The sequence below is a fragment of the Osmerus eperlanus genome, chromosome 19 (genome assembly GCF_963692335.1).
Source record: "Osmerus eperlanus chromosome 19, fOsmEpe2.1, whole genome shotgun sequence".
NCBI lineage: Eukaryota > Metazoa > Chordata > Actinopteri > Osmeriformes > Osmeridae > Osmerus > Osmerus eperlanus.
Window position 1 is genome coordinate 10,697,486 of NC_085036.1, and position 27,179 is coordinate 10,724,664.

The 27,179-nt window shown below is 45.0% G+C and overlaps 3 protein-coding genes across 7 annotated transcripts; all 3 read right to left on the reverse strand.

Annotated features, from left to right (window-relative positions):
* Positions 1-335: 335 nt before the first annotated feature.
* LOC134039355 (septin-4-like) lies at positions 336-3,175 on the reverse strand. 5 transcript variants are annotated; one of them, XM_062485171.1, is made up of 12 exons: positions 2,868-3,175; positions 2,646-2,736; positions 2,361-2,534; positions 2,179-2,275; positions 1,937-2,023; positions 1,742-1,865; positions 1,501-1,635; positions 1,283-1,400; positions 1,084-1,185; positions 789-885; positions 555-694; positions 336-425 (listed from the first exon to the last, which is right to left on the reverse strand). In XM_062485171.1, the coding sequence occupies exons 3-12, from the start codon at positions 2,493-2,495 to the stop codon at positions 354-356; spliced, it is 1,107 nt and encodes a 368-aa protein (XP_062341155.1). In that variant the 5' UTR covers positions 2,496-2,534; positions 2,646-2,736; positions 2,868-3,175; the 3' UTR covers positions 336-353. The 5 variants fall into 5 exon arrangements, with proteins under 5 accessions (XP_062341155.1, XP_062341154.1, XP_062341156.1 ...); XM_062485170.1 differs by having other exon boundaries at positions 2,179-2,278; XM_062485172.1 differs by lacking the exon at positions 2,361-2,534 and having other exon boundaries at positions 2,179-2,295.
* Positions 3,176-3,279: 104 nt separating this feature from the next.
* On the reverse strand, positions 3,280-10,428 carry LOC134039351 (LIM domain kinase 1-like). Its single transcript, XM_062485163.1, has 15 exons — positions 10,158-10,428; positions 8,213-8,351; positions 7,322-7,431; positions 7,061-7,237; positions 6,838-6,943; positions 6,470-6,741; positions 6,143-6,332; positions 5,829-5,915; positions 5,563-5,694; positions 5,356-5,415; positions 5,124-5,189; positions 4,806-4,992; positions 4,666-4,721; positions 4,310-4,467; positions 3,280-4,170 (listed from the first exon to the last, which is right to left on the reverse strand). The coding sequence occupies exons 1-15, from the start codon at positions 10,199-10,201 to the stop codon at positions 3,606-3,608; spliced, it is 2,349 nt and encodes a 782-aa protein (XP_062341147.1). The 5' UTR covers positions 10,202-10,428; the 3' UTR covers positions 3,280-3,605.
* A 1,215-nt stretch (positions 10,429-11,643) lies between these two features.
* Positions 11,644-27,107, reverse strand: LOC134039349 (fibroin heavy chain-like). Its single transcript, XM_062485162.1, has 42 exons — positions 27,073-27,107; positions 26,373-26,972; positions 26,232-26,264; positions 25,495-26,130; positions 25,315-25,374; positions 25,168-25,200; positions 24,797-25,051; positions 24,680-24,712; positions 24,299-24,547; positions 24,172-24,204; positions 23,983-24,057; positions 23,746-23,811; positions 23,576-23,614; positions 23,227-23,466; positions 22,933-23,031; positions 22,716-22,772; positions 22,557-22,613; positions 22,338-22,439; positions 22,126-22,158; positions 21,708-21,734; positions 21,571-21,597; positions 21,470-21,484; positions 21,316-21,339; positions 20,801-20,980; positions 18,796-18,867; positions 17,713-17,784; positions 17,410-17,469; positions 17,110-17,316; positions 16,504-16,977; positions 16,374-16,409; positions 16,205-16,261; positions 15,455-16,078; positions 15,307-15,363; positions 14,819-15,214; positions 14,641-14,676; positions 14,462-14,506; positions 14,287-14,322; positions 13,942-14,013; positions 13,790-13,846; positions 13,660-13,692; positions 13,268-13,333; positions 11,644-13,155 (listed from the first exon to the last, which is right to left on the reverse strand). The coding sequence occupies exons 2-42, from the start codon at positions 26,968-26,970 to the stop codon at positions 13,109-13,111; spliced, it is 5,418 nt and encodes a 1,805-aa protein (XP_062341146.1). The 5' UTR covers positions 26,971-26,972; positions 27,073-27,107; the 3' UTR covers positions 11,644-13,108.
* Between the last annotated feature and the right edge of the window lie 72 nt (positions 27,108-27,179).

Below are 27,179 nucleotides of genomic sequence, written 5' to 3' on the forward strand. Positions count from 1 at the left end.
TGATTAAAGTTCCCTTGATTCAAATTAATTTCGTCCAAAATGTAAAACCTAAGTCGCACGTTTGCTCTTGAAAATGCAATATAAATTTTCACAAGAAACACTGGCATATATAGGCTTCGTTTCAGCACCACCTTCAGCGGACAGTGGAGCTTGCCGTGACGTGTACCACAACATTAGGGATTGGATTGCGTCAGGGACAGGTAAGGACTTCCAAACAATGTTATATATACACTACATTACCTGATCGTTGTGTTATCCAGAGCGTATCGAAATATTGAAATTATAAAACAATGACTAATTTAAATTGGAATGCTGTGTCTGAATGCAAGCATTAATTTAATATCATTTTATTATTAGTTTCCAGCTGCTGTGATCGTGTTGTTCTCATCAGTTTCCAAGACAAACACTTCAGGTTTGTCAGAATCCTAAGAAATTAACAAAACATTGGATACATTCTAAGAGAGACGCCCATCGTGTTTACTTTCTACTGAACATTTAAATGTATAGTAGTAGCCTATTATGATAAACCTCAGCACAATTATAAAACTCCTTACATTGTCAACGTTTTTACAAAGCCACTGTGCTCTGTAGTTTTCATAGTGTATTTCCTGGGTCACATCTTTCAGGTCCTGCATGTGTGTCCTCACAAGCATGTTCCTCAGGTGCACAAAGTCACTGTGGACAGGATTATCAACTGCCAACACAACACAAATCATCAGCGTTGAAAACAGTTGAATCATGACATGATGTGGATAACTTTGACTTGTTGGTGTCCTCCTCCTCTGCACCTTCCACAACTCCCCAGGGGTAGAGACGGGCCCTGAATCTCCTGCCGTTACCCTCCACCACAGCATTACTGCCTATCACAGCAAACGGAACAGAGTTCTGAGAGAGAGGGAGGGAGGGGGAGAGGGAGGGCAGCAAGAATAGCATCGTCATCTGCCAACCTCAGATATCCCATCTATTAGTACAGATCAAAGAGTCTGTACTAAACAGAGCGTGGCAAAAAGGGTGAACACATCTCAGATAGCTCTGGAATATCAACTGTGTTTGGGTGCTGTAGGGCTTTAAGCCAGCTCTCACTTTCAACTCTATTTCCTGTAGCTTGAATTCCTCATCTTCATCTGAGTCGCAGTCAGAAAAATGGTAGATGTTAATTTTGTACTTCTCTAATTCACTCAGAATCTACAAAAGAGGAGGGAGGGAGAGAGAGATCAAGAGAAAGGTAACCTAAACCGACTTGCTCATATCAGTCAGTAACAGCAGGGTAATAGAGTCTAACCCTGGCTTTCATCTGCGTGATTTCCATCCTAGTGAGGCTGTCTGCTTTGGCCAACACAGGGATAATGTTGACCTTGTCTTGGAGAGCTCTCATGCACTCCACATCCAAAGGCTTCAGGCTGTATCAAAAACAGAATCACATTTGATTAAATGTACATCGTATATAGGATTATTATGAACGATGTTGTCATGTGAGTGTGTCCTAGGTGAGTCTCCTACCCGTGGCCATGGGGGGAGATGAAGTACAGGCAGCAGTGGACTCTGTGGTCCTGGGTGTTCTTGCGGTTAAGACCGATTTCATCCAAGCGGAACTGCTCAAACTTATGGTCAATGTAGTTGGACAACACTGTCCAGCTTCCCATCAAACATGAACACACACACACACGTTCTTACTCACTCTAGATCTAGGAGGCCTGAAGGAGAAGTGAAAAGAGAACTCTGATACAGTGTGTGGCTATACCATTGTAAGTTGTTCAGAGCATCTCCAAACCCTGGTGTGTCCACAATGTTGAGTTTGAGCTTCACTCCTTTCTCCTCAATGAGAACAGTCTTCTTAGTGATGGACACAGTCTGAACCATCTTCTCTGGGGGAAAAGAAAATCCTTCAGAAAGGATGCAGCCTTCGTTTTTATTAGTATACTAAGCAGTTCAGTACCTGAGGCCTCAAGAACCTTCTTGTCCTTGTACAGATCAGTGAGGAACAGACTGTTGATAAGAGTGGATTTACCCAGACCAGACTCTCCTATGGGGAGAGGGAAAAGACAGGAACAAGAATGGAAAGAGAGGTTCAGAGTGGGAGAAGAGTGAAATGGAAGGAGACAAAGAAGATGACACACCAAAACAACATATATCATTAGGGTAGTTAATGCACAAAGGACTCCCTGCATCTGTCCTTACCTGCCACCATCAGAGTGAACTCAAAACCTTTCTTCACTGACTTCCTGTGTACTTGGTTGGGCAGAGTGGCAAAACCCACATACTCCCTGTCCAGGTCCTGCTGTGAATGTGACATATCTAGTAGGTAAAATAAGCAACATTACCAGTAACCTCCTTTTCAACATGGAATGTGGTTGCATCACCTCACTGGAGTCATAAGGGTCGAGGCGACCCCAGGGGCTTTTGGGTCGAATGGGGGGGCCCTGGCTATCTGAGGAAGTAATGTAAGTTGTCTCCGGCTCTCCTAACACAATTGTGCTGCTTTTTTGGAGTTCCATGAGGAAACTATAGGTGTCATCTGTGGAGAGGTTTGAGTACTGGACAGAGGAGACGAAGGGAATCCATGGTGGGAGTCTTGTTGATTGACAAACATTAAATCCTTGATAAACAGTAGCTTTATTCTATGCAACTGTCCCTACTTGCCTTACCTCGCTTTCTGTGGTATTGCAGGAGTGAGGAGAGGATTGAAAGCAAATAGATTAACATCAAGCCTGGCTACCAATTCGACCTGGTAGGCTACTGTAGTAAAAAAACAATGTGACCCTTTTGGTAAATAAGCCTATAACATCACTACAGTACTGGCCTCTCAAGGCTCACGCATTCACCGTGAGACTCACGCTTTACAGATTTACATATTCTAGACAGCTTACCACTAAAAACTCCTTCGGTCTGTGTACCTGGGTTGAAAACGATGTAAGGTAAGATGACTAGCCTAATCATAAACACGCAAGCTAGCTAGCTAGTTAGTGCTAGCTAGTATGTTGCGAATGTGTCTTCGCTCCATTCTCTTGGACAGTAGGCTACAGTACTGTTGTCTAACGTTAGCTCTACTTGCTAGCCACCAGCATCATTTAGCTATCGGTTTGCTTGATTCAATTGAATAAGAAATACGTCTTAAGAGAACGTCTGAATACATCTACTAATACTAAACTTAAAATAAAATAGTATGTTTCAAGATTAAGTGTAATAATTTAGCTACCATGTTCGGCCTTCTGCATCCTTATCCTTAGCACCCCTACAACGGTTTAAAATTCGAATCCATGAAGCTCGCGAACTCGAATCTTTTCAATTTGATCAAACAAAACTCAGATTTAATTTAAATGTCTTATAGCTTACATACATCATAAAAAAACAAAGACACGAAAAAAGCTAAAGCCCAGTTGAAAAATATTGGCAAATAATATGAAATATAATCGTTCACAGCTTTATGTAAATTTCCATATAAACACAGTAAAGTTAATGAAAGTCTGTATAGCCTTAAATTATGACACATCTAGCTACTGTGTTGATGTAGATAACATTATTAAGAAAGTATCAGAGTTCAAAGCCATCATTGTGTGAATTTAAACCAAAAATTGACACAGTCTTGAAGTAAGTCTCTCATGGAGTCATAGGAATGAGCTTTCTTCTGTGGTTCTGTCCCATACCACCCGGCATACCCTCCTGGGTCTATGGACTCGGCTTGGCAGTGGGCTAAGAATGTGTTGTACCGGGCCATGTTGTGGTGTGTTTGGTACTGGTTGGTTATGGTTGTGTTCAAAGCTTTTTGAACAGTCGTGGTTAGGGTCTTGGTTCATAGACTGCAGTTGTTTCTGGGAGCTGTTGGTTTGTGAGTCATTGGTTTCTCCATCCAAAGTGTGGTTGTGGTCAGGGCTTTGTCTATTGTTCTGGAGTTCTGAATCACTTTGCATGGGATCATGATTTTGAGAGCTGTTGTGGTTTTGGGGCTCCAAGCAGTTGTTGTTGTCCATGGAGTGGCTGTGCTTTATGCAGGTTTTCTGGGTCTTTGAGAGGTTGTGCTCTTGGGCTGGGTAGTGGCCCTGGTTGTCAGAGCGGTCATAGAGCTGCCAGAAGGCATGGCGTACCTGCTCCAGTTCAGACAGGAGAGACAGTCCAATGTCCAGGTGCATTAACAGGTTCTCCAGCCACTCATCCAGCTTAGCAAAGGAGGGACTGAGAGACAGAGAGGCAGAATGGAAAGAAAGTTAAGAGAAAGATAGGTAAAAAGGCAAAAGGAAAAAGTCAAATGAATATAAGATCAGGCGGTGAGTGGAAAGTGTATCTGGACAGGTGTTTGGTGATGGATGTTTACCGTGTATCTGCTTCCATGTCACAGCAGAGCGCTGCTAGGGGTAGGAAGGAAGAGGGGCACTCAGGGTGGTGGTACTGCTCCAGAAAACCTGGGACATTTAGACCAAAATCTTGGGTCCTTGGAAGGTAGTCTGGGTCAGCACTCACTCTGCCTATCACCTGTGACAGAGAGCGACAAGTGGCAGAACAATAGGAAACCTTTAATATGAATCAAATTACAGTATGTGGTTCATCACAAAATGACACTCATGCGTAGATACAATTACTTTTAGATCAGCTTTAGCTGCTGCATCTAACTGTATATTGGCTTTAGCTGTATTTCATGCCCAATGTAGATGTTGCTGAACTTCTACATACCTCACACAGCATGATGCCAAATGAGAAAATATCCACCCGCTCATCATAGCTCTTTCCTGGGACACAAAGCAGAGAAGTTCAAAGAAATATCTTAACATCAGAACATTTCCCAAAGACCCTTCGTCGTGTTCATCCCTCACCATGAATCATCTCAGGAGCCATCCAGTAAGGGTTTCCAACCACAGTGTATCTCTTCCTACGGTCTGGCTTACGGAGCTCAGACACTCTCCCTACTGAAGTTCTCCCCAAAGAGGGTGCCCTGCCCTGGTTCCTCTCCTCCACCACCAGCCTGGCCAGGCCAAAGTCTGCCACCACCACACTCTGGTTCTGAGTTCAGACAGAGGGATTTACAGAGATTTACTGAACTTCCTTACACAGTTTTCTGGGTTGTAATACATGGACCGTTTAACTGTCTTCTGTGTTCCTGTCCTTGAGGGATGTGTAGCTCACCCACTCACCTCTCTAACAAGGCAGTTGTGTGAGTTGAGATCACGGTGGATGACGTTCATGGAATGTAAGTACGCCTGAGAGAAAACGAGGAGAGAGACATTGAGAGAAGAAGCAGAGGGGGAAGAAAAGTCTGAAAGAGGTAGAATATGACAGACAATGGAGAATGACAGGAGATAAGTGAAACCTTTCTATTAAATAATAAAGCATCCAAAATCCCCTAATGTGTCAAGAGAGACTTACCATTCCAGCAGCAATGTCCTTGGCAAAGCTCACTCTAACTCTCCAGGGGAAGTCACTGTCCTAGACCAGGGAATATGTAACATAATTAGTTCTCCAACTACCAGCTCGCTATTCAAAGAGTGCATTCACAAACACATTGGCCCCTAGTACTAGTATGTAATCCTTGTTTTTAGACGCATATTCACACACACATACACATCCTCTAACCATTTTATTGATGGTTTCTCGTAGAGTCCCTGCTTGGACGTACTCGGAGATGAAGTTCAGACGTTTATCTTTGTAGAGTAGCCCGATGAACTTAAGAACATTGGGGTGGTCCAGACATCTCATGACCTTCACCTGCACACAGGTGGCAGGAGTTTAGTCAATCTTCTTTCACATCCCTATACAATATATCATAATTATAATTACAATCATTATAATGTGATGATCTCATGAATAAATCTGACAAGACTGTGGATCGTTTCACCCACCTCCTTGAGGAAGGTCTTCTGTGTCTCCTCATCAAAGCGGATCAGCTCCTTCATCACCATCACCTCCCCTGTCTCCTTATGTGTCACCTTCAGAACACACACAGTGGGGTTGTCGTCACACTGTACTTGGCATGCAGTGTCACAAACGTATCTTTAAATGGTACACTGTCATCTTGCAACAAATTACAGCACTTTGGTCGGTGTTGGCTGTTTTAAAATGTGCTTTATATATATATATCCCCGTAATACGTTTTACGGCTGTTATGCTAATGGTATGTCATCCTCATCTTTCTTTGTGGTGGGCTGTGCTGTACCTTGATGGCCTGCCCAAAGCAGCCCTTGCCAAGCACTTCTCCATGGATGAGGTCCGAGGCTCTGAAGATTCGGTGGGCTTTCTCTACAGAGTCCACACGCAATGACTCAGAGCGAGCCATGTCCCTCCGCTGAGACTGCAACGGCATAGCACCCTGAGAAAGGGGGGACTTATCTATACTGCAGCTACGTCTGAGAGAGAGTCAGAAAATATGTGTGTGCGTGAGAGAGGGAGAGAGAGGAAGAGAGGGTGAAGGTTTTACTAAACGTGTAACTTCTTTAGATCGCTACCAATCTCTCTTTCTGTGGGTGGAGTCACTCAGACTTACAGGATGTGTCTGGAGCGCATTCCCGTGAGTCCCTGGCCCTGAGTCGGTGAACGGCTGAGTCTGATTGGCTCTTCCGTCTGCTCCTCCGGGTTAGGCTCCTCCTCCAGGCTGGGGAGCTTGTGAGAACTTTTGAGGTTGTCATGGACACAAGAGTCAGTGCAGGGGCTGGCGTCCTGGGCGACCGCGGGGGGGAGAGGATCTCCAGAGGTAGAGGGGTTGTGCTCTACCGTCAGCTGAACTGGGCGACCTGTGTCTTGGATTACGTGCTGTATCTGGTGACAAAGCCATGTATGATGTAGGCTTAGCTTTGTATCTTTGAACTGTCATGGAAGGTGTATCTGCATAGGGGTTCAGTTGTGGATGCTTACCTCATCCAGTGAAATATTTCGGACTGGAGTGCCGTTTATTTCTAAGACCCGGTCACCAACGTGAATGGAGGTAAGCAGGTCAGAGGTTAGAAGAGCTCCGCCCAACCTGTAGAGGGGAGAGTGAAGGGAGGGATAAATTCATTTAGTTTGAGTTAATTCAGTTAATTTGTCAATACAGTAAATATTCAGGGCAGGGTTTTTCTCTCAGACTGAACCAACTCACTCTGTCACCTTGACAACCGTCCCCTCCTTTTGACTGTGATCCGTAGACACAGCCAGTCCTCGGCGACCGATGACAGGGTGAGGGAGAGACACCAGCGCCACTGTGTGGTGACTCCTGGTCAGTGGCCCGCTCAACCCTTTCACAGGGGAACCCCTTCCCTGGCAGTAACAGTGACCACTACAGAACAGGTTAGAAAGAGGAGGGTTTAACATCTGTTTCTATTATAAACACCCCCCTCTTGGTTTCCTTCACCAGACTGACCAGTAGAGTTTAGAACGTTCCACAAGCGTGTAAGTGTCTCCGTCTCCAATAAACATCCCGCAGTTCATACAGGTAAAACACTCAGGGTGGAACTTCTGTTCTCCAGCAACCTACAAAGAAGAAGAATAGAGAGGGAGGGAGAGAGAGAGAGAGAGAGAGAGAGAGAGAGAGAGAGAGAGAGAGAGAGAGAGAGAGAGAGAGAGAGAGAGAGAGAGAGAGAGAGAAAGGGTTAATCTAGAACATTCTCAGAATGTTTTCAGAGGGAAATCCTCTGCTTTGAAACCTGGGAAAAGAGAAAACTTTCGTCCTCATATCAGAAGGAAACTGGGAGTCAAGAGGAAGGGACTCCTACTAAGGGAGCCTAATGTCAGGCTTCCTATCTGTCTGTACGTGCATACCTGCACTCTGTACCAGATTCAACAACCCCACTCATTACAGTCCTTTACTCTGCGGTTAGTTTAATGGTGATACAGAATAGTTTATTTACCTTAATTACTGATAATACACAAGTGTGTCATTTGGGTCCTGAAACCCCTTAAAAAAAATGTCAACATATCACTTACAGAAAACGAAAGAGTTCTGTGAGATCCCTAAAGAAGTATGCAGCAGTACAGAAAACTATCGAGTAGGTAATATGGAATCCGGATTTACAGCTAATCTGTTTTGGGAAAGATTATGTTTTACAGTAACTCCTTTGATGGTAATCGCTAATTAGTGAGAGTGAAATTAGGCCAATAGAGAATTTCTTTACCAATTACCAGCAGTCTGGGGTCATACGATGGGTGAAATCTGACTTATCAAGGTTAGTTTCTGTGATGTGGCATGATGTCGGGCATGATAGAGTGATGATGCGAGTATTGGAATAGGAAGGTCTGGCAGTGAGTCTCTCACCATGATGAGCCCTGTAGTGATGGCCTCCTTGCAGCCATGGCAGTGCTCCCCATAGCGGGCCCAGTAGTGTCTCTTACAGAAGAGCTTAGCCTCCCTCTCATAGTACCACTGAGACAAGATACAGCCACATTCACAGCACCTGCCAACCCCAGAGAGACACAAAGAGACAGGAGTCAGCCAGGAGTCTGATGACGCAAAGGAAGACGGTTAGAGATGACACGTAAGGGACTTCCTGTTTGGTGTTTGCGAGGAAGTGTTGGGAATGAGGTTGGTCTGACACAGGTCAAGGGAGACCCTGGGACCATGACATCCTCAAATAATCAGTGGGGTATGGACTTCCTCGGCTAAAAGTATGAAATGAAACTCGTTCATCAAACTCATTTTCTGCTGTGCCTGTACCTGATTAGATTGTGTTCTTTCACTAGTGACGAGGATAACATCTGCCAGCTAAACAAATAGGCTGTGTTATTCAGAGCATTCCAACAGGAAATCCAGTTTTGTCAAAAGAAAAGTGTAACTGTTATGATGTCCTCAGCCAATTCACTGTATTCTTTCTACTAATAGCTCAAATGTAGTCAGCAGAACCAACCTTGTAGCTTAACATCCATTCAGCACTACAGTATGCAGATTTAGAGGGACTTGATTGGTGAAAGTAATACGGTTGATGCTCCACTGGGCCCACTGAAAGGCTTGGTGTTTCCATGACAAAGCGTTTCAATATTTATGCCTCGTCAGATCCATGCTAATAAGGGGATGGTGTGGAACTGATATCAGACCAGGACCATGTTCTGTAAAAACCTGCTCTCTTATCTTTCCAACACTAGTGCCGGAGTGGGAGTAGACTTCCTGTGCAGAGTAATGTGCCATGCTTCCTCTTCTATGCTGTGTAAATGCCGTGTTTTCTTACAATGGAGAATGGATTAGGCTGTCTTACAATGAAGAATGAAATCTTTAGAGGAAGAGATAAAAATGCAGCCTTCTTCCTGTGTTGGAGACAATTGCTGACGTCTGAATGTCTTTCTCATGAAATAACAAATTACTGTAAATGTTACTTGTGCTATGAAATAAATAGTTGGAAAACGGTATTTCACAACATACAACAAAAGACGGCTGTTAAGCCACTAGTGCACCTCTAGCTTGTTCACCGAAAACAAAGATTCATTTATAATCATGAGATTCCTCGTGGAGTGCCTCAGATAATAATTTCCCTTGGATGGCCCTAAGCACAGAGTTCCGCCTCACTCTTTCTGAGGAAATGACACATGAATTTAACACTAACAGGAGACAGCTGCAAGTTTATTTCAGTCCAGTCTTTATTTTTCTGCTTCTGGCACCAGGTGTTTGAGTCGCAGCACATCTGGAACTCTGCTTCACTGAAACATCTGGGTCAGAAACATCACTGGAATCCTCCCGGCCTTGGAATACCTTTTTTATCCCTCTCTTATTCTCTTCCTTTCAACCCAAAGTCCTTCTCCTACCTTTGTTTTTAAAGTCTTCAATCTTTCTACCCTTGAGTAAATATCTTTTTCACTCACGTACATTTTCAAACACAATGGGACCTGACCGTATTATGATGTCATGGCTAGGGTCAAATGTCATATGCTTGTGACACCCTTTCTATATCCACTCCCAACAGGACTTCCTTTTAACAGTGTTAGTCATGTACTGTAGTGTCCTGTAGCCTTTAGCTTTGTAAGTCTGCCTCGCACAATTGATAATCAATTTGCTAACTTTTCCAACCGCCATTGGTTGACTTTGAGAGCGTGATGATATTTCCTACGAATATGTGTGTTGACAACATTTCAGCAGTGTCTTCAGATGGAGGGATAGGCTATGTTGCAAGACAGCGAGATGTGTTGAAACACCATATGTGCTGCCAGACTTTAACGCACCACCGTGGTCACACGCGCGGACGCAAGCACACGATAGGAACAGAGAATCTTACCTTCCTTTCATTCCTCGCCGAAAACGCTGGTCCCGCCGTGACATTCCTCCCAGACCCCCCTCCTACAGACAGCTGTCACTCACAACGATCCTCTCTCACCCTCAGTAGACCAGTTAGACAAGGGGAAAAACAACAGAGCAGAGGAGAGCTTGTTGTTTGGTACTGTATGGCTGATTGTGTGTGTGTGTGTGTTCTCTCTGACACACCAGTACTAGTAAGCTGTGTGTTTTTCCCTTTCGCTCAGGCGTTTCCTGTGTTCCGAACTCCCTCACCGCTGTCTGTGTCTGCCTGTGAGAAACAAGCCCTGACCCAGTAACATCATCCACCCAGCCCCCTCTGCTGGCCACAGACACACAACCTATCACGGACACCCTCAACCCACTCCTCCTCCAACAACTTTTAGTATGTAGACCTTCACCAGAAGGAGATAGAGTTACACTCCTTTCTCATTCAAATAGCTTGTGAGACTTCATGCTACAGAGCTGCATACAAATTCAAAATTATACTGCAGATAAACTGGCTGTGTGTTTGTGTGTGTTTTTCTTTTTTTTTTTACTAAAAACCAAATCAGGCACCAAACATAAATCGGTCCTGTACCAATCAGCACATGCACAAGCATAATCTCTTTATGAATGCCCCAGTTCCTGCACTGTCCTAGTGCTGGTCCAACACACTCTATTCAGACTGCAGAGGAAATACTGGCAAAGCAAAGGAGGCCAGAATTCCTACCCCAACAGAACGGGGGAGCGTTTTATGTGCAAAGTCTTTATGGATGTTTAATGCAACTGCACGCTCCTTATTGAAATAGATGCAGTTATTTTTCCAGCAGCGGGGTTCTTATAGACCTGTGCATCTAAGTATAGACCCAGGCTGTAATTCATTAGAGTGGTATACTATGTCAGGAGCCAAACGGTATCTAACGACGTTAGATACAGAATGTCAGCTGAGGCCAGAAGGTCGAGAGAGAGAGAGAGAGAGAGAGAGAGAAAGAGAGAGAGAGAGAGAGAGAGAGAGAGAGAAAGAGAGAGAGAGAGAGAGAGAGAGAGAGAGAGAGAGAGAGAGAGAGAGAGAAAGAAGAGAGAGAGAGAGAGAGAGAGAGAGAGAGAGAGAGAGAGAGAGAGAGAGAGAGAGAGAGAGAGAGAGAGAGAGAGAGAGAGAGAGAGAGAGAGGGCTATCTATTTCAGTTTGCTGAGGAGAGTCTAAAATGGTATGGCACAACAGCCAATCCCCTTACCCTGCATGTTAATTTTCAATGAATTGGGCGTTGATGCTTTACGCGAGCGTCAACGCCTGGTTTCATTGAAAATTAATTGGAAGCCGACGTGCATTTCGTTCTCACTTCTGTGGGGTTATTGTATTAATTGTAATGGTGACAGTGCATGTATTTGTAGTTCATTATTTCAACTGGTACTGGTATTTCAACTTTTACACTGGTAGAAATGTTTTGGTAAAAGATATAATGTGTTATACAGACTAATAGTCATCAAACAGTGCTCTGGTCATTTCTTTAATTATGAAAGAAAGTCTTACAAACCGTGTTCTGTTAAAAAGGTGCATTGTTATCTCTTTAAAAATCAGATTAAAACAACAACAGATGTCAAAAACACTGATTATTTTTGACAGGGCTCAACGATATTAACACAAGGGTAAGCCCAAAACTGTGTCAAACTCAGACACTTAATTCAAATTGACATCACAGGTAATATTGGTGTCAGAGAGAATTAAAAAACAGCACAAAATAAAGCACTTGACTTTGTAACCATAGTGGAGGCAATGTTGAAAAGATTTTACAATTCAGACATACACACAATACGTATTCAACGCACATACAATCCTGCACAGAGATTAAATGGCAAATTGTAATTTCTTTGGTTTATTTCATAATTTAAAAATCTAAGTAAACATGAACTGTCAAGTTCAGAGTGAATAAAACAAAATTGCAGTGGAGGTAAAACAATCATAAATACGATGCTGACCTCAGTAGAGCATTGATACCCAGCTTGCGGTGAGTGTCATCATAATGTTTCCAAACATTTAGCTTTCATGAACTGCTAATGTACAAGCCAAATGTCATCATAATCATATCCTCAGTGTTGCATAAAAAAGAGACATGACACATGCACATTTCAGACACAAACTAAACCCATATGGATGCCCCAACACCAATATATGTTTTTAAGACACTGATAATATTTCACATATCTAACATAGCCATTCACATGATCCCAGTATCAAATAGCTTGAAATATATTATGTAAAGGCCCTACAGATGACTTCAAACGATCCTAATATAACCTTTGCCAAAAGCTTAAGGGATGATAAGCTTCCATATTTTTAGACGTTGCTGATGCAAAATGATTATCTGAAATAGAAGAGTTGCTCCAGACTCACACTGCTTTAGAAGGTTGAGAGATCTTCAAATACATTTAAAACAATAGCCGAAGCACTACTCTTCAGACATATCCTGATTTCTATTTCACAGTTCCCAACTAAACCAGCAGCCGTTGTCTCTGGAAACCATGGGACAGATTTAAGCACACACAAACATGTGACACATTTAAAATCCAAGGTTTTAAGAAAAACCAATGCAGCTTGTGCACCTGAAGCCATCCTGTAAATATAACCCAGGTGTCTAAGCCTCAGCAAAGGTTGTAAGTGCCAGCATACTGTACAGACAGGTTTAGGGAGGTTCACTGTAGAGGTCCTCTGTATCAGTGTTTTACACAAGCAGGATTCATGGTGTGGGCTAGTAGCTGAACAAGTTAAAGTGAGTGACAATGCACATTGAAATAACAAAAACTTTGGTACAGTAGGTCAAACTCTATAAATTGGCGTTCATATCTCGTGTACAAACGAAGCAGTAGCTTCCAAGGCAAGTAAAAAAAAAAAGTACATTCGGGATCAGGCAGTAGCACCACTTTTTAATTAGGTCACTTCCTTCTGTTGGTCTCTCACTTCCTCTTCCTGCCACAGTATTTACCCTGGCATCCAGCACCCCCTGACAGACATGAGCAAGGACTGTGTGTTAGTGTCAGTAATACCTCTTTGAGGGACTTTCCTGTGACTGTGGCTTACATGATAATATCACGTAAGTCGGTGTGCTGGTTTACCTCTATAGCCCCCTGCTCCCAGGAAGGCCTGCATGGCAGCATACTTGGCTGCTTTTGCTGCCTTGGCTGCAGGAGATAACGAGAATAAGCTGTTTTAAACTGTGACCTTATGTTTAGTGTGTTTTGACATATGAAGATGTTGCAGTAATCCCTGGTTACCACAGGAACAGACATGAACAAATGGGCTGAAACAGTCTTATTTCTATAGGTAATTGGGATATTAATTTGAAGAGATAGAAAGAGCGGAAGGAGTCAATCAAGAATAACATGTGGTGTGTGTGTATGTATGTGTGTGTGTGTGTGTGTGTGTGTGGGGGGGTGTGTGTGGTCATGACTGTAATTAATTGCACCATGTGTGCTGTGATGTTGATGCCAGAGGAGAGTATGCTTACATTTCTGTCCTCCTGCTCCGTATCCTAGAGAACCTGAAAGAGACCAACCCAGATTACTCAGAATAAAAAACTGAAGGGAATTTATCTTTTCATATTAACATCAAAAGCAAGAGAGGCAGTGATGTGTTACCTGGATACCCAGGACCAGCACCACCAGGACCACCACCACCATAGCCAGTACCCCCTCCTGCAGAACAGACACATTGTAGTCAGGACCACATAGAAACTCCACCCTCCATGAGCACAACTAGCAAGATGTTGAATAGAGATTCTCCAGCTCACCTGGTAACCGCCCTGGGTCACCTCCTACTCCCCCTGCAGTTCCTGCACCAGGCACTCCTCCTGATCCTCCACCTGGAGAACAAGCAAACAACATGTTGGGCTACTCGAAACACTGGAACAAAGAACAATACTGGTGAGCTTCTCAACAACCAAGACTGGTGTCCAAGGATAGCCAAACTACTGCACACTCAGCTACGCCGATCTCTGGTTGACTGAATAATGTGCGCAGGTGTGAGCGTGCTGCAAACATACATAACAGTGAATTTAGGCCTAGAGTGCTTGTACTGTAATTATGAGCAGGGTCTGCAACATTGAGTGCTATAGGAGTTACTTGATCCCTCTCACCTGGTCTGTATCCAGCTCCACCCAGGGAGCCATACCCTGGAAAGAGGACAGATTAACTCGAAGCCTAGCCTGGTCTAAATTCAATCAGAGGCTTCATAGCGGAGCATTAACACCTGCTACACCTACACACCAGGTACCCCTGTTGGACAGGTCAACTTTGGGGGCAGCAGCTCACCTAGGCCTCCTGTTCCTGCTCCTGGTCTCGCCCCTGCTCCTCCACCTGGGGGACAGGTACAGGTGTGTTAGAGTCTAGGTCTTTTACTGTATGTGAGATGGATATGTAATAGAGTATAAATATGCCTGAACATGCACTCATTATGTGTACAGGCTGTCAAAGCTTGACTTCTTCCTCACCTGGTCCATAACCCGCACCGCCCAAGGAGCCATAACCTAGAAGTATGGAAGAAGAGAAGGGTTAAATAAGTAGGTGAAATAGCGCTTTTTTTAACGGTTATGTTCGTATATAGGTGAATTCTGAGTTGGATGAGCTCTATTGTTTATAGATTTGTGTGTGACCCATCACTATATGGACCTGATTTAGCTGGTTTCCTTGCTCCCATTCCTCCACCTCCGTAGCCACCTGGTCCAGCTCCGGCTCCACCTGGTCCATAACCACCTGGTCCAGCTCCGGCTCCACCTGGTCCATAACCACCTGGTCCTGCTCCGGCTCCACCTGGTCCGTAGCCACCTGGTCCAGCTCCGGCACCACCTGGTCCATAACCACCTGGTCCAGCTCCGGCACCACCTGGTCCAGCTCCGGCTCCACCTGGTCCGTAGCCACCTGGTCCAGCTCCAGCACCACCTGGTCCATAACCACCTGGTCCAGCTCCGGCTCCACCTGATCCATAACCACCTGGTCCTGCTCCAGCACCACCTGGTCCGTAGCCACCTCGTCCAGCTCCAGCACTGCCACCAGCTCCCCCATAGCCTGGAAGGGTAAGGTAAATAAGCTTAGTGTAAATATTAAGACCATACCATACCCTTTAAGGAAATAAGCTGTGTAGTCTGTTTGTGAAATACTTTTGGGTGGTTTTCCAGTGCCTGTCCCTGTTCCTGCACCAGTTGGATATCTGGGACCTGAAAAAAAGTAAATGTTGTATGTACTTTGATAAAATACTAAGGCTGATTTCAAACAATGATAAAGTATATAGCTTGAGGTGGAACTCACCGCCAGCCCCAGCTCCACCAAAGCCTCCAGGACCTGCTCCCCCTGTACCTCCTCCAGCACCAGCTCCACCAGGTCCATAGCTACCTGGACCACCTCCTAGACCCCCTCCTAGGCCTCCTCCGAGGCCTCTGCCAAGTCCTCCTGGTCCTGTTCCTAGTCCTCCAGCCCCGAGACTGCCAGCTCCACCTAGAGCACCTCCAGCACCACCCCTCTTGCTTGGTTTGCTTCCATATCCTCCAGGACCAGATCCATAGCCCCCTGGGCCAACTCCATAGACCCCTGGTACAGCTCCAGCCCCACCTGGTCCGTAGCCCCCTGGACCAGCACCAGCCCCACCTGGTCCATAGCCCCCAGGCCCAGCTCCATAGCCCCCTGGACCAGTTCCAGCCCCACCTGGTCCATAGCCCCCAGGACCAGCACCAGCCCCACCTGGTCCATAGCTCCCTGGACCAGCCCCAGCCCCACCTGGTCCATAGCCCCCAGGACCAGTTCCAGCCCCACCTGGTCCATAGCCCCCTGGCCCAGCACCAGCCCCACCTGGTCCATAGCCCCCAGGACCAGCACCAAAGCCCCCTGGCCCGACCCCTCCCCGTCCCCCTCCAAACTGGCCAGGAACCCCATATCCTAAGTACAAGAGAAATGTTATCATTAACCTACTAAATTGTTTTCTCCAAACAGATGTTTGATATGCAGTAAGTAGAAACATAACAATGTAACTGTAAAAAAAACATAGAGAATGTGTAAATGTACCTTTGCCTGGCTTTCCGGATCCCTGTCCCACTCCAGCTCCCGTTGGATAACGTAAACCTAAGAAACAAGCTTTGTTTTGTTTGTTACATTTTCGTAATCCAAAAAGAGAACTTTTTGGGGGGTTGAACTGATTGAAGCATTTGGGCAGCCAAGATAAAAATAAACATACCACCACCAGGTAAGACAGCTCCAGCTCCTCCATAGCCTGCATTGATAGCAAGATAAATCCTTGTCAGTTAGTTGTAACTGGCAGTATAAGCAGCTAAAATATGTAACTACTGACAACAAATGTAGCTCACTTTTGCCAGGTTTGGGGGTTCCAGTTCCTACACCACCGGAGGCCCCAGGGCCAAGACCCGTCCCTCCGATCACTCCTGTACCAGGACCTCCTCCTGCTCCTCCAGGACCTCCCCCAACTCCTCCAGGACCTCCTCCAACTCCTCCAGGACCTCCTCCTGCTCCTCCTGGACCTCCCCCAACTCCTCCAGGACCTCCTCCTGCTCCTCCAGGACCTCCTCCAACTCCTCCAGGACCTCCTCCTGCTCCTCCTGGACCTCCTCCAACTCCTCCAGGACCTCCTCCTGCTCCTCCTGGACCTCCTCCAACTCCACCAGGACCTCCTCCTGCTCCTCCTGGACCTCCTCCAACTCCACCAGGACCTCCTCCAACTCCACCAGGACCTCCTCCAACTCCTCCAGGACCTCCTCCAACTCCTCCAGGACCTCCTCCCACTCCTCCAGCACCCAGGCTGCCAGCCCCATCAGGGCCATATCCTGGAGGTGCAGACACAAGCCATAATGATCCTCATTTTAATTATGGTTACCTTTATCATAATCGCATCAGAGACTGGGCAAAATTCTAGCCACATAGCTAGTATGTAATGTTAAACGTATTATGACAAGCACCCTTAGGTGGTTTTATGGTGCCATTTTGTCCTCCTCCTACTCCTCCAGCTCCACTTGGGACACCTCCCACACCTCCTGGTCCACCTCCAACTCCTCCTGGCCCTCCTCCTACACCCCCTGGTCCTCCTTCAACTCCCCCTGGACCTCCTTCGATGACTTCTGCACCTTCACCATCTCCTTCACCAGGTGTGTCTCCTCTTGGGACACCTATGGGTAGGCAGCACACCTGAGCACCAGCGTAACTTAGGAGAACACAGCCCAAACACCATCCATTCGGAGCCTGTTCATTCTCTATCTTACCTGGAGGCTTTAGAGGTTTGGCTCCAGGAAGCCCACCAGCAATGTCCCCAAGTGAAGCGCCTGCAAAAACAAATCATTAAAATTAACATAGTCCCCAATATTGACCCCAACAATGCACACTGATGTGGAAATTATGTTCTGGAAGCCACCGTCACAATGGTTTCCATTTCCTCTTGTTAAAAACTTTTTAGCACAGCATCAACTAATGTTATTCAATATGGGTGCTGTTTTACAGAAAAATTTAGAATTTTCTGACATTTTACAACAGTTGTTCTGGTAAAATGTGCTTCATGCAACCATCACCTTTATCTTCTTCTTCAGTGGATTTTCCGCCGGCACCAATACCGATACCTATACCAATGCCTGTGCCCGAACCTGCTAAGACATAGTCCAAGGCCTTAAAACTTAACATTACCTGGCTAACACTGATAGTAAAGGGACTGTATTTGTCATCAATACTGTCTTTGTTCTATATTCACTGGGAAACTTGCAGCTTGTTTTACTGTGAAAGTAATGCTTGTTGAACATTTGCAATCCATTGCTGCACAGTTGCGTTGATGTGTACTAATTGCTTATGTGTTGGGAATTACGTATTAATAACTATTCTTTGTAAACCATGTATAAACTGTTTTGGAGATAAATTACCAACTAACATCAATCTTATGTGTGGGGTTAAAGGTTAATTAGTCTACAAATAGTTTATAAAGGCTTTAAATTAAAATAGTGTTACCAGATGTTATTTATATATTTTGTTATTCTGGTTAAGTGTTATAGTTTCTTTCTGAACAATCCGTCAGGGGCAGCATAACTTAATGGTTAGTTTGGTCTTCATTATTGTTGACGATATTATTGATTAGTTTCTTGGTGCCAGCGGAAAGAAGTCCAATCACCTTTCTATATGTCTGAGACAGCCAGACCACATGACCAGACTAATCTAATCAAATCAAAACATTTACCTTTTCACAGGGTTAGAGCACTGTTAGGACATTTTAGGATTCAATTATAACTTTGTAAAGGTCCATATGCACTTTAAACAGGATAATGTTATCTTAGGAGTAATTTGTCTTTACACTGGCTCAAAATCATAATTAGTAAAAACCGTGCACCAAAGCAGACCATCAGCAAACCCAGCAGTTGTTGTTTTCACCACAAGGTCATTATGAGAAGTCACTTAGTCCCCAATATTGACCCCAACAATGCACACTGATGTGGAGATTATGTTCTGGAAGCCACCGTCACAATGGTTTCCATTTCCTCTTGTTAAAACTTTTTAGCACAGCATCATCTAATGTTATTCAATATGGGTGCTGTTTTACAGAAAACTTTAGAATTTTCTGACATTTTACAACAGTTGTTCTGGTAAAATGTGCTTCATGCAACCATCACCTTTATCTTCTTCTTCAGTGGATTTTCCGCCGGCACCAATACCGATACCTATACCAATGCCTGTGCCCGAACCTGCTAAGACATAGTCCAAGGCCTTAAAACTTAACATTACCTGGCTAACACTGATAGTAAAGGGACTGGATTTGTCATCAATACTGTCTTTGTTTGCTTGCAGCTAGTTTTACTGTGAAAGTAATGCTTGTTGAATATTTGCAATCCATTGCTGCACAGTTGCGTTTATGTATACTAATTGCTTATGTGTTGGGAATGACGTATTAATAATTATTTTTTGTAAACCACGTATACAAATTTGGAGATAAATTACTAACTAACAACAATCTTCTGTGTGGGGTTAAAGGTTAATTAGTCTACAAATAGTTTATAAAGGCTTTAAATTAAAATAAAGTGTTACCAGATTTTATTTATATATTTTGTTATTCTGATAAAGTGTTATAGTTTCTTTCTGAACAATCCGTCAGGGGCAGCATAACTCAATTGTTAGTTTGGTCTTCATTATTGTTGACAATATTATTGATTAGTTTCTTGGTGCCAGCGGAAAGAAATCCAATTTCACCTTTCTATATGTCTGAGACAGCCAGACCACATGACCAGACTAATCTAATCAAATCAAAACATTGACCTTTTCACAGGGTTAGAGCACTGTTAGGACATTTAAGGATTCAATTAGAACTTTTTAATGGTCCATATGCACTTCAAACATTATAATGTTATCTTAGGAGTAATTTGTCTTTACACTGGCTCAAAATCATAATTAGTAAAAACCGTGCACCAAAGCAGACCATCAGCAAACCCAGCAGTTGTTGTTTTCACCACAAGGTCATTATGAGAAGTCACTTAGTCCCCAATATTGACCCCAACAATGCACACTGATGTGGAGATTATGTTCTGGAAGCCACCGTCACAATGGTTTCCATTTCCTCTTGTTAAAAACTTTTTAGCACAGCATCATCTAATGTTATTCAATATGGGTGCTGTTTTACAGAAAACTTTAACATTTTCTGACATTTTACAACAGTTGGTTCTGGTAAAATGTGCTTCATGCAACCATCACCTTTATCTTCTTCTTCAGTGGATTTTCCGCCGGCACCAATACCGATACCTATACCAATGCCTGTGCCTGAACCTGCTAAGACATAGTCCAAGGCCTTAAAACTTAACATTACCTGGCTAACACAGTTAGTAAAGGGACTGGATTTGTCATCAATACTGTCTTTGTTCTGTATTCACTGGGAAACTTGCAGCTTGTTTTACTCTGAAAGTAATGCTTGTTGAACATTTGCAATCCATTGCTGCACAGTTGCGTTTATGTATACTAATTGCTTATGTGTTGGGAATAACGTATTAATAACTATTCTTTGTAAACCATGTATAAACAATTTTGGAGATAAATTACCAACTAACATCAATCTTCTGTGTGGGGTTAAAGGTTAATTAGTCTACAAATAGCTTATAAAGGCTTTACATAAAAATAATGTGTTACCAGATGTTATTTATATATTTTGTTATTCTGGTAAAGTGTTACAGTTTCTTTCTGAACAATCCGTCAGGGGCAGCATAACTTAATGGTTAGTTTGTTCTTCATCATTGTTGACAATATTATTGGTTAGTTTCTTGGTGCCAGCGGAAAGAAGTCCAATTTCACCTTTCTATATGTCTGAGACAGCCAGACCACATGACCAGACTAATCTAATCAAAACATTGACCTTTTCACAGGGTTAGAGCACTGTTAGGACATTTTAGGATTCAATTAGAACTTTGTAAAGGTCCATATGCACTTCAAACAGGATAATGTTATCTTAGGAGTAATTTGTCTTTACACTGGCTCAAAATCATAATTAGTAAAAACCGTGCACCAAAGCAGACCATCAGCAAACCCAGCAGTTGTTGTTTTCACCACAAGGCCATTAGTAGAAGTCACAGCCCAGCCATACCGCTGTCATGTTATAGTCTGGTCAGTCACACACTGTACCAGCGGATATTTTACCTCCTCCTCCATCTTTACCACCGGAACCGATACCGATACCGAGACCGACCCCGATACCCCCGGAGTTCCCGCCGGAGCCGTACCCAATACCAATGCCAATACCAGTACCCTCACCAACACCAACACCCGTACCAGATCCAAACCCCACACCAATCCCAATACCCGAGGAACCAGAAGAACCTGATGAAGAGACCAAATGTTTCATATCATTCAGGGATTCCATGTTATATAGGTCCTGACTTTAGGCAGTTCAGTATCCAGATTTCAGTTGACTCCTCTCTTGGCTATATATTTTTTTTCATGCCAATATTAATCTGAAGTCTCCCCGGAATGTAACATGTCTACCCAACACTCCCCAGCACCAGACTGGCTCTGACCTGAGTCTGCTGCAAAAACACTATGGACACAAGTCACACCACCAGATTATGTATCACATAATGTGAAGGAGAGGTAGAGACACTGAACCGGGTATTGTCACTGACACAAAACTGTGATGTGTTTATGCTCATCCTCACCTCTAGAGGGCACTCCTGCTCCAGCTGTAGAGCAGAGGAAGAACGATCCAAGTGAAGAAGAAATATTTTTTGAGAAACACACAAAATGTTAGAGGCAATTGTTCACCTTGTGCATGCTTTACAAAATTATGAGTTAAATGTTGATGATACTCACCAACACCTGTCCCAGCTGTACATATAAGGGAAGGGAACATAGTTAAGAAATAATAAATCAGTTTTTATGAACTCTTAAATCAGTAAACAACTGAAACTTACCACTGGGTTGGACTACTCCAGCACCAACTAGAATCACAGGTACAAAAATCATATTGTTACACAGTAAATATAACTTTGAATGCAGTCATAACATAAAATATATTTATTTTACAATTATAATAAAAAACATCACTCACTTTCTGGTACTGGAACTCCAGTTCCACCTGTAAAAGAACATTTACTTTTACAATAAACACCCTCAATGCAAAAAGCTACAATAAATCCATACAAACGTTTGTACAAACATTTCTTGGTCATAATATAGAGTAAAAATTGGTTCAATACTAAAGTGATGGAAAACCCTAGATGGAAATGCTCCTGTTAAACCTACAGGGCAGTAAAAATGCTGTCAGAATAACCGCAGTACAAAGAGTACGCCAGTGATGGTTGCATTTGAACAAGCTAACCAGACACAGACTAATGGTTAAGCTTCCTTCGCAGATGGTGAGAAGTAGTGCCATTGAGATGGGGTGGCAAGGAGAATAGAGTGGAGATGGTGAAGCAGAAAGATATGAATTTTAAAAGATCAGGAATGTCAACAGCATGAAGTCACACCTGGAACAGGGGTCCCCCCAAGGTCGGTTTTGTCTTGAAAGCAGAGCACAAAGAAAATGACAATGTGGATGATGCAGATGAAAGTGGCAAGGCTAGATATAGAAATTGTGAGCAGTATGAATGAACTAATTTGTTCTATGAGTGTTATTGTATGCCATTCGCTATTGTTCTTTAGACTGCTATGGACCTGAAGAGTTCATTTCCAGTCTTACCTGGTTTCCCACCAATGATGGGGATTCCAGTCCCACCAGGAGTGATTATGTCCAGTCCTCCTTCAATCCCTCCATCTATTGGTCCACCTGTGATGCCAGTACCTACCATACACAACCCCATCAATGAACCCATCTTGGCCACTCAAAAGTAATTAACTGTTATATCTTACTATACTGTATATATTTAAGATGTTAAGTTAAGCTATTTTATAGGCATACCGTCACCTCCAGAACTTCCAGATCCTTCTAGAACTCCCCCAGCACCACCTGGTTCACCTTAAACAAAGGTAAATGCAGTGGAATGCATGGATACATAAATAATGGACTGTTGATTCAACTGCCATGCCTTCATCTGATTTAACATTTACAAACCTGTACCTGCAGCTCCATCACCATCCTTGCCCTCTTTTCCAGTTCCAGCACCATCGGGGACACCTGGATAGAGCAGGATGGGAAGAGAGAGACTAGAAGTGAGAACATCTGCCTAAGAAGCAGATGAGATTACCAAAAAGTATCAACCATAGATACATTTGATATGTGGTCGCATAATCTGCTTCTTGTTAAATGTATATGAAAGGCCCTGGATATGACTAACCTGCTCCTGCCCCGGTGCCTGCCGCTGTTACTCCTGGGGCAGGTGTGACTCTTGAACCTCCTGTGCCTCCGGTTCCATTTCCTGTTCCACCCGACACTCCTTTGTAAAGACAAACAAAACAAATCCTCCACCTACTTCTTTTAAAATCAACTAAATTCTGAAAGTTTGCTTGCGTGTGCTCTACCAGGAACGCACGAGAATAGGAAAATCATCAATGTTATTCTCTGTAAAGTCATGTTATTATTCCCATAACCTACTCTATGCTGTACCCGAAGGCCTTTTCAAGCATCTTACCCTCTGTTCCTGCCCCAGCTCCAGCACCTGTTCCTGTTCCTGTTCCTGCCCCAGCTCCAGCACCTGTTCCTGTTCCTGTTCCTGTTCCTGCCCCAGCTCCAGCTCCAGCTCCAGCACCTGTTCCTGTTCCTGTTCCTGTTCCTGTTCCTGTTCCTGTTCCTGTTCCTGCCCCAGCACCAGCACCAGCTCCAGTCCCAGGCCCAGTCCCAGTCCCTGTTCCTCCAGTCCCACCTGGTTGACCTTTAGGCAAGAAATATAAGAAAATAACACATTACATTAAATGCATTTCTCGTAAAATCTGAAATAATGTAGAATACCTCTTTCATCATGAAAGGAAACCTATTCTTACCATATTTGGCTGCTTTAGATCCAGCTCCAGGGCCATATCCTGAGGATCACAAACAGACTATCAGTGATTAAACAGTGAAAGCAGAATACAAACTTAACCAAACACTTTGTTACAGCAATATGTACCTGCTTCCCTCCCCGGCTCCCCCTCCAATATCAGTACAGACTTACCCCCAGGTCCAGTCCCATAGCTGCCAGGTACAGTTCCATAGCCCCCTGGTCTGACACCATATCCTCCTATGTTAGACAATTAGCAATTGGACCATATTTTAAACATTTAATTAGTTTGATTGTTTTATTTTTTTCATCTCCCCTGGTCCCCCACCAAGACATATCTGAACAAATGTGTGTATGTGTTTGTGTGTGAATTAACTCTTAATATTGGACCAGTACCACCAATAAACTTGCCTCCTAGTCCAGCCCCAGCGCCACCACCAGGCACCCCCCCAATGCCAAGGACACCACCGCCACCTGGCACACCCCCTGCTCCACCCAGGGAAGAGGAGAGATGTCAGATGGGTGAGGTGGCAGGTGCACAGGTAAAACATTCGGATAGAGGGCATAATCATCAAGTTGATGGATCATTAATACTCATACCGTATTTAGCAGCTTTTGATCTTGGTCCGTATCCTTGAAATAATAAATAAAAACGTTTTTTTCATTAATAACAAGATTCTGAAAAACAAGGTTACATTGATCAGATCAGTCATTTAGCTATTAGTACCTCCTGAGCCAGGTCCATATCCAGCCCCAGGCCCTGCCCCTGCCCCGGCTCCATATCCACCTCCTGGACCATAACCTGCTCCTGGACCTGCTCCAGTTCCATACCCGGCCCCAGGCACCCCTCCTCCTACACCTCCTGCCCCAGGGCCAAAGGGTGAGGCAGCACCTCCTCCCAGGGCTGCACCTCCTCCAGGGACACCGAACCTGCCACCCAGACCACCACCAGGGGTTCCACCACCTCCACCGGGACCTGTGCGGACCACAACAGAGTGATTAAAGTATATTATGGAAATAGAATATGATTTAGGTTTGGAGATAAATGCTCAATAACAGATTGACAACAAAATATAGTAACATTTGGACATGGTGAAACATTTCTTACCGTATTTCTGAGTCTTTGTACCACCAGGATATCCTATGGGATAGAGCATGCAACTAGTTAGCTTATACAAACACAGCTATCAGTTATTTGCCATTGCTAAATCCGTAGATAATATACCTCCAGCTCCAACACCTCGGCCAGGCACTCCTCCTCCTCCTCCAAGCCCAGACCCAAGTCCCACTCCCTGCCCAAGACCAGTCCCTGCTGCTGCTCCTCCTGGTCCATAACCAACACCTAATCCATATAGACCATTGCCCTGACTACCAGGCACTCTTCCTTGTCCTAGTCCAGCCCCAGCACCTCCTCCTGGAAGTCCTCCACGTCCAGCACCCTGTCCGCCACCTGGGACTCCAAGGGCACCACTAAGCATGCCTACCAGACGAGGAACCGTCATGGGTAATCACTGAATACTCTACTATTTACTATCGAATACATATTTGTGATGACAAATTCAGAATAGATAATACAGAGTTTAGATAATAACTTACCATATTTTCTAGCTTTTGCATCTGCATCATATCCTGTGAAATATAACATGCATATATTGATTGACACCAGTAAACATCTATACGACTGATAACAAATTCTTATTGCCTGCTATAGCTGTTATCTTACAGTACCTCCAGCTACAGTACCTGGTCTTGGCCCAGCACCTCCTGGTCCAGTTCCTACCCCACCAGGACCATAGCCAGCACCTGGTCCAGTTCCTGCTTCCCCAGGACCATAGCCAGCACCTGGTCCAGCTCCTGCTCCACCAGGTCCATAGCGAGCACCTCCTGGTCCAGTTCCTGCTCCACCAGGACCATAGCCAGCACCTGGTCCAGCTCCTGCTCCACCAGGTCCATAGCCAGCACCTCCTGGTCCAGTTCCTGCTCCACCAGGACCATAGCCAGCACCTGGTCCAGCTCCTGCTCCACCAGGACCATAGCCAGCACCTCCTGGTCCAGTTCCTGCTCCACCAGGACCATAGCCAGCACCTGGTCCAGCTCCTGCTCCACCAGGACCATAGCCAGCACCTGGTCCAGCTCCTGCTCCACCAGGTCCATAGCCAGCACCTCCTGGTCCAGTTCCTGCTCCACCAGGACCATAGCCAGCACCTGGTCCAGCTCCTGCTCCACCAGGACCATAGCCAGCACCTCCTGGTCCAGTTCCTGCTCCACCAGGACCATAGCCAGCACCTGGTCCAGCTCCTGCTCCACCAGGTCCATAGCCAGCACCTCCTGGTCCAGTTCCTGCTCCACCAGGACCATAGCCAGCACCTGGTCCAGCTCCTGCTCCACCAGGTCCATAGCCAGCACCTCCTGGTCCAGTTCCTGCACCACCAGGACCATAGCCGGTTCCGCCAGGCACTCCTCCTTGGCCTAGTCCAGCCCCAGCACCTCCTCCTGGGAGTCCTCCACGTCCAGCACCCTGTCCACCACCTGGGACTCCAAGGGCACCACTACGCATGCCTACCAGAGGAGGAAACATCAGTGATGCCCATTTCAGCTTCATTCCTTGGTGTAATCCATGCTGTGATGTAAAACCTTTGAAGGGGGATGAATGAGTTTACCATATTTACGAGCTTTGGCGTCTGCATCATATCCTGTAACACAGAACATGAATGAGTTGTGTGAAACCAACTAACTTTAACATAAATGGTCAATTTAACATCACTCCCTAACATACCTCTACAGTAATTTTGCTAAAGTACCTCCAGCTCCAGTTCCTGGTCTTGGCCCACCACCTCCTGGTCCAGTTCCTGCTCCACCAGGACCATAGCCAGCACCTCCTGGTCCAGTTCCTGCCCCACCAGGACCATAGCCTGCACCTCCTGGTCCAGTTCCTGCCCCACCAGGACCATAGCCTGCACCTCCTGGTCCAGTTCCTGCCCCACCAGGACCATAGCCTGCACCTCCTGGTCCAGTTCCTGCCCCACCAGGACCATAGCCAGCACCTCCTGGTCCAGTTCCTTCCCCACCAGGACCATAACCAGCACCTCCTGGTCCAGTTCCTGCCCCACCAGGACCATAACCAGCACCTCCCGGTCCAGTTCTTCCTCCACCAGGACCATAGCCAGCACCTTGTCCAGTTCCTGCACCACCAGGACCATAGCCAGCACCTGGTCCAGCTCCTGCACCACCAGGGCCATACCCGGCACCTCCTGGTCCAGTTCCTGCACCACCAGGACCATAGCCAGTTCCGCCAGGCACTCCTCCTTGGCCTAGTCCAGCCCCAGCACCTCCTCCTGGGAGTCCTCCACGTCCAGCACCCTGTCCACCACCTGGGACTCCGAGGGCACCACTACGCATGCCTACCAGAGGAGGAAACATCAAAGTTGTAATTTCAGCATCATGCCTTGGTGTAGTCCATGCTGTGATGTAAAATCCTTAAAAGGGGATGAATGTGCTTACCATATTTACGAGCTTTGGCATCAGCATCATATCCTGCAACACAGAACATGAATGAGTTGACTGAAACCACCTAACTTTATGTTAATTGGTCAGTTTAACATTACCAC

Coding starts and splice junctions, on each gene's coding strand:
- LOC134039349 (XM_062485162.1), bottom strand. CDS start 26,970: ATGCGTAGTGGTGCCCTCGGAGTCCCAGGTGGTGGACAGGGTGCTGGA. Junction 17,470..17,712: donor CACTGAAGAAGAAGATAAAG/GTGATGGTTGCA, acceptor TTGTTTTTGCAG/GCGCTTCACTTGGGGACATT. Junction 13,847..13,941: donor TGACCCAGGGCGGTTACCAG/GTGAGCTGGAGA, acceptor TCTGTTCTGCAG/GAGGGGGTACTGGCTATGGT.
- LOC134039351 (XM_062485163.1), bottom strand. CDS start 10,201: ATGTCACGGCGGGACCAGCGTTTTCGGCGAGGAATGAAAGGAAG. Junction 4,722..4,805: donor GGCTCCTGAGATGATTCATG/GTGAGGGATGAA, acceptor TTTGTGTCCCAG/GAAAGAGCTATGATGAGCGG. Junction 4,171..4,309: donor GACATGGAAGCAGATACACG/GTAAACATCCAT, acceptor TCTGTCTCTCAG/TCCCTCCTTTGCTAAGCTGG.
- LOC134039355 (XM_062485170.1), bottom strand. CDS start 2,495: ATGGAACTCCAAAAAAGCAGCACAATTGTGTTAGGAGAGCCGGAGACA. Junction 1,186..1,282: donor TCACGCAGATGAAAGCCAGG/GTTAGACTCTAT, acceptor CCTCTTTTGTAG/ATTCTGAGTGAATTAGAGAA. Junction 695..788: donor CCCCTGGGGAGTTGTGGAAG/GTGCAGAGGAGG, acceptor TTGTGTTGGCAG/TTGATAATCCTGTCCACAGT.